This window comes from Microtus ochrogaster, chromosome 2, assembly GCF_000317375.1.
Source record: "Microtus ochrogaster isolate Prairie Vole_2 chromosome 2, MicOch1.0, whole genome shotgun sequence".
Classification (NCBI taxonomy): Eukaryota; Metazoa; Chordata; class Mammalia; order Rodentia; family Cricetidae; genus Microtus; species Microtus ochrogaster.
In genome coordinates, this window is record NC_022010.1 from 35,611,472 (window position 1) to 35,612,668 (window position 1,197).

A 1,197-nucleotide genomic window follows, 5' to 3' on the forward strand; every position below is an offset into this window, starting at 1 on the left:
CTTGACCCCCTTCCTATTCCCAGATGTCGCTGCAGAAGTCACTGCAGGCCCCACCCCTCTCCTTCTCCCAGATGTCACTGCAGAAGTCACCCCAGGCTTGACCCCCTTCCTATTCCCAGATGTCACTGCAGAAGTCACCCCAGGCTTGACCCCCTTCCTATTCCCAGATCTCACTGCAGAAGTCACTGCAGGCCCCACCCCTCTCCTTCTCCCAGATGTCACTGCAGAAGTCACTGCAGGCCAAACCCCTCTCCTCTCCCAGATGTCACTGCAGGCCCAACCCCTCTTCTTCTCCCAGATCTCACTGCAGAAGTCACTGCAGGCCCAACCCCTCTTCTTCTCCCAGATCTCACTGAAGAAGTCACTGCAGGCCCAACCCCTCTTCTTCTCCCAGATGTCACTGCAGAAGTCACTGCAGGCCCAACCCCCTCCTTCTCCCAGATCTCACTGCAGAAGTCACCCCAGGCTCAACCCTTTTCCTCCCCAAATGTAACGCAGAAATTACTACAGGTTTAGGAACAAAGTAAGGACTTCTCAGAGAGATCGGTACAGGGAGCAGGGCTCACTGTGCGGTGGCAGCAAACTCACCAATTCTCTGTAAAGAGGGTCTAGGGTGAACCACAGTGCCACAGCACAGCGCTGGCCTTTGGTGACTGCCTTCACCCCATGAGGGTTCTCTCCGCCAGATGAGAAGCTGATCATTCGCCCACACTTTGGTTTAATAGAGGCCTGACAACAAAATAAAAATTAGACTTTCAATTCCTATGCCATGTGTCCACTCATCATTCCTTCTGTGCGATTATTTATTTGGATTACATTTTAAAGCAAAGAGCTGGGATGGAATCTCAGTGTTAAAAAAACAAAGACTGCCTTGATTATTTTTTCACTTGTAGAATATAGTTTCAAAGTAACGTAACTTCCATAATAAACCACATAAGCAACATGCGTGGCACATCCCATGCACATGGGCATCACCTGGCAGGTGCTCTGGTGATAACACGCCCACTCAAGCACACAAGCCTTGCACTTTAATGCACTGCTGTAGCTTTTGGTACTAGCAATTCATTGGTGCTTAAGGTGGGTGTGCATTTTAATATCTGTGAACTTAGAAGGAGATGAGGGGTACAGGAGAAATTTTACCATTGGCCTATGTCACAGATACATGGCTAGAAATCTTTCTAATTCTCCACTGTACAC

General features: G+C 49.1%; 1 protein-coding gene across 1 annotated transcript in view; it reads right to left on the minus strand.

Annotated features, from left to right (window-relative positions):
- Nucleotides 1-1,197, minus strand: part of P3h2 (prolyl 3-hydroxylase 2) — a 156,541-nt gene that overhangs the window by 5,595 nt on the left and 149,749 nt on the right. The window contains exon 14 of the mRNA XM_005344774.3: nt 589-729. Within this exon, the coding sequence (XP_005344831.1) occupies nt 589-729 (141 nt within the window). The remainder of the gene's footprint in view (nt 1-588; nt 730-1,197) is intronic.